Source organism: Triticum urartu, unplaced genomic scaffold, assembly GCF_003073215.2.
Source record: "Triticum urartu cultivar G1812 unplaced genomic scaffold, Tu2.1 TuUngrouped_contig_2789, whole genome shotgun sequence".
NCBI lineage: Eukaryota > Viridiplantae > Streptophyta > Magnoliopsida > Poales > Poaceae > Triticum > Triticum urartu.
Window position 1 is genome coordinate 2,910 of NW_024113285.1, and position 1,342 is coordinate 4,251.

Genomic DNA, 1,342 nt, shown 5'->3' on the forward strand with positions numbered 1-1,342 from the left:
AATAGTCTGATTATAAAAAAACAGAATCTGACCTTTACATCGCGCACGTACGTACGTGACCTTATATAATGGTCAGACTCATCTGCCTTTTACCTCTCGACAGGTACGTACAAAAGATAACAAACCACTTTGACATGCGCCATATATTTACCATTGGTCCACTTGGTGTAGGCGGACCCCAGCAAAGAGCAGCACGCCCCAGAGCGATCGACGTACTCCTTGCGCATACCAGCTCATCTCATCGATCATCGATCGCTAAAACTATATATGTAGAGGCTAGAAGAAGTTGCCGGGGGAAGAGAAGAGGACTTCGATCTTCATCACACCACATCATAGACAGACGAAATACTTTTGACGCCCAATTACACGAATCGATTCAAGTTATTTTACAAACCAAAAGTCCAAACGTAGGCAGGGGGCGGCGGCTCGGCCAGGCTAGTCGATGCAGGAGCCGCAGAGCCCGTAGCCGCCGCTGCAGTCGGGCCCGGTGCCGTCGCAGAGGCGCTCGGCGCCGACGAAGACCTTGGTGTCCCGGCTGCCCCGACGGCCCTTCCTCCTCCTCCCGCTGCCGTCGCAGGTGAAGATGATCCACGACATGACGGACATCCACAGTATGATGGCGCAGTAGAGCGTCTCCCCGCCGTCGCTCGCGCCCAGGAACTCCACCGGCGCCAAAGCCATTCGATCCGATTGATCCCTCTCCGACGGTCCAGCCTGAACTTGCTTGTCACGGCGGTGGCGCCGGCTTTATAGCCCCGTTGTCCGGTGGGGTTCGGCCGTTCGGGTAGAGCTAGCAAGGTGACATGACGCTCAGCCGCCACGGACGGAAAGGAACCGGTCCAGTTTTTCGTGCGGGACTAATCATTTTTCTTTGAGAGAGGGTGCGGGACTAATCAATTACATTTGTACAGTATCGAGCGTGCGATTGCTGGCCAAGTCAAGCCCCGTGACGGTGACGCTCCCTCGAGAGACACCCGGAACGCTTTCTAGTGAAGTCTGAAATAAACCCTGTTGTTGTACAGCTCGACGCAAATAAACCCTTACCTTTAAAACTCTGATGTTGGTACCCTATACTTTTTAATCTCGGACTAAATAAATCTTATGACGGTTTTATGAGTGGATTTGATGATGTGACAACTAAAGGCCGGGATTGCTGACTTTGACCATAACGATTTTCTTTGCCGAGTTGTATTGCTGCCAGATCGCTGCGTTTGTCAATGGGCTCGAGCCACAGACCATCTCCTCCTGCCATGGTGCGAAGCCGGCGCCTAAGCCCATCTGGTCGCTGCACGCGTCTGGCACGGACAGCTCCTGCGTTGCCTGCGAGAAGCCGGCGAAGGTC

The 1,342-nt window shown here is 53.7% G+C and overlaps 1 protein-coding gene across 1 annotated transcript; it reads right to left on the reverse strand.

Moving 5' to 3' along the window:
- Window positions 1-349: 349 nt before the first annotated feature.
- LOC125527056 lies at window positions 350-807 on the reverse strand. The gene has a single exon (XM_048691631.1). It carries the CDS (start codon window positions 679-681, stop codon window positions 436-438), a length of 246 nt encoding a protein of 81 aa, XP_048547588.1. The 5' UTR covers window positions 682-807; the 3' UTR covers window positions 350-435.
- Window positions 808-1,342: the final 535 nt, after the last annotated feature.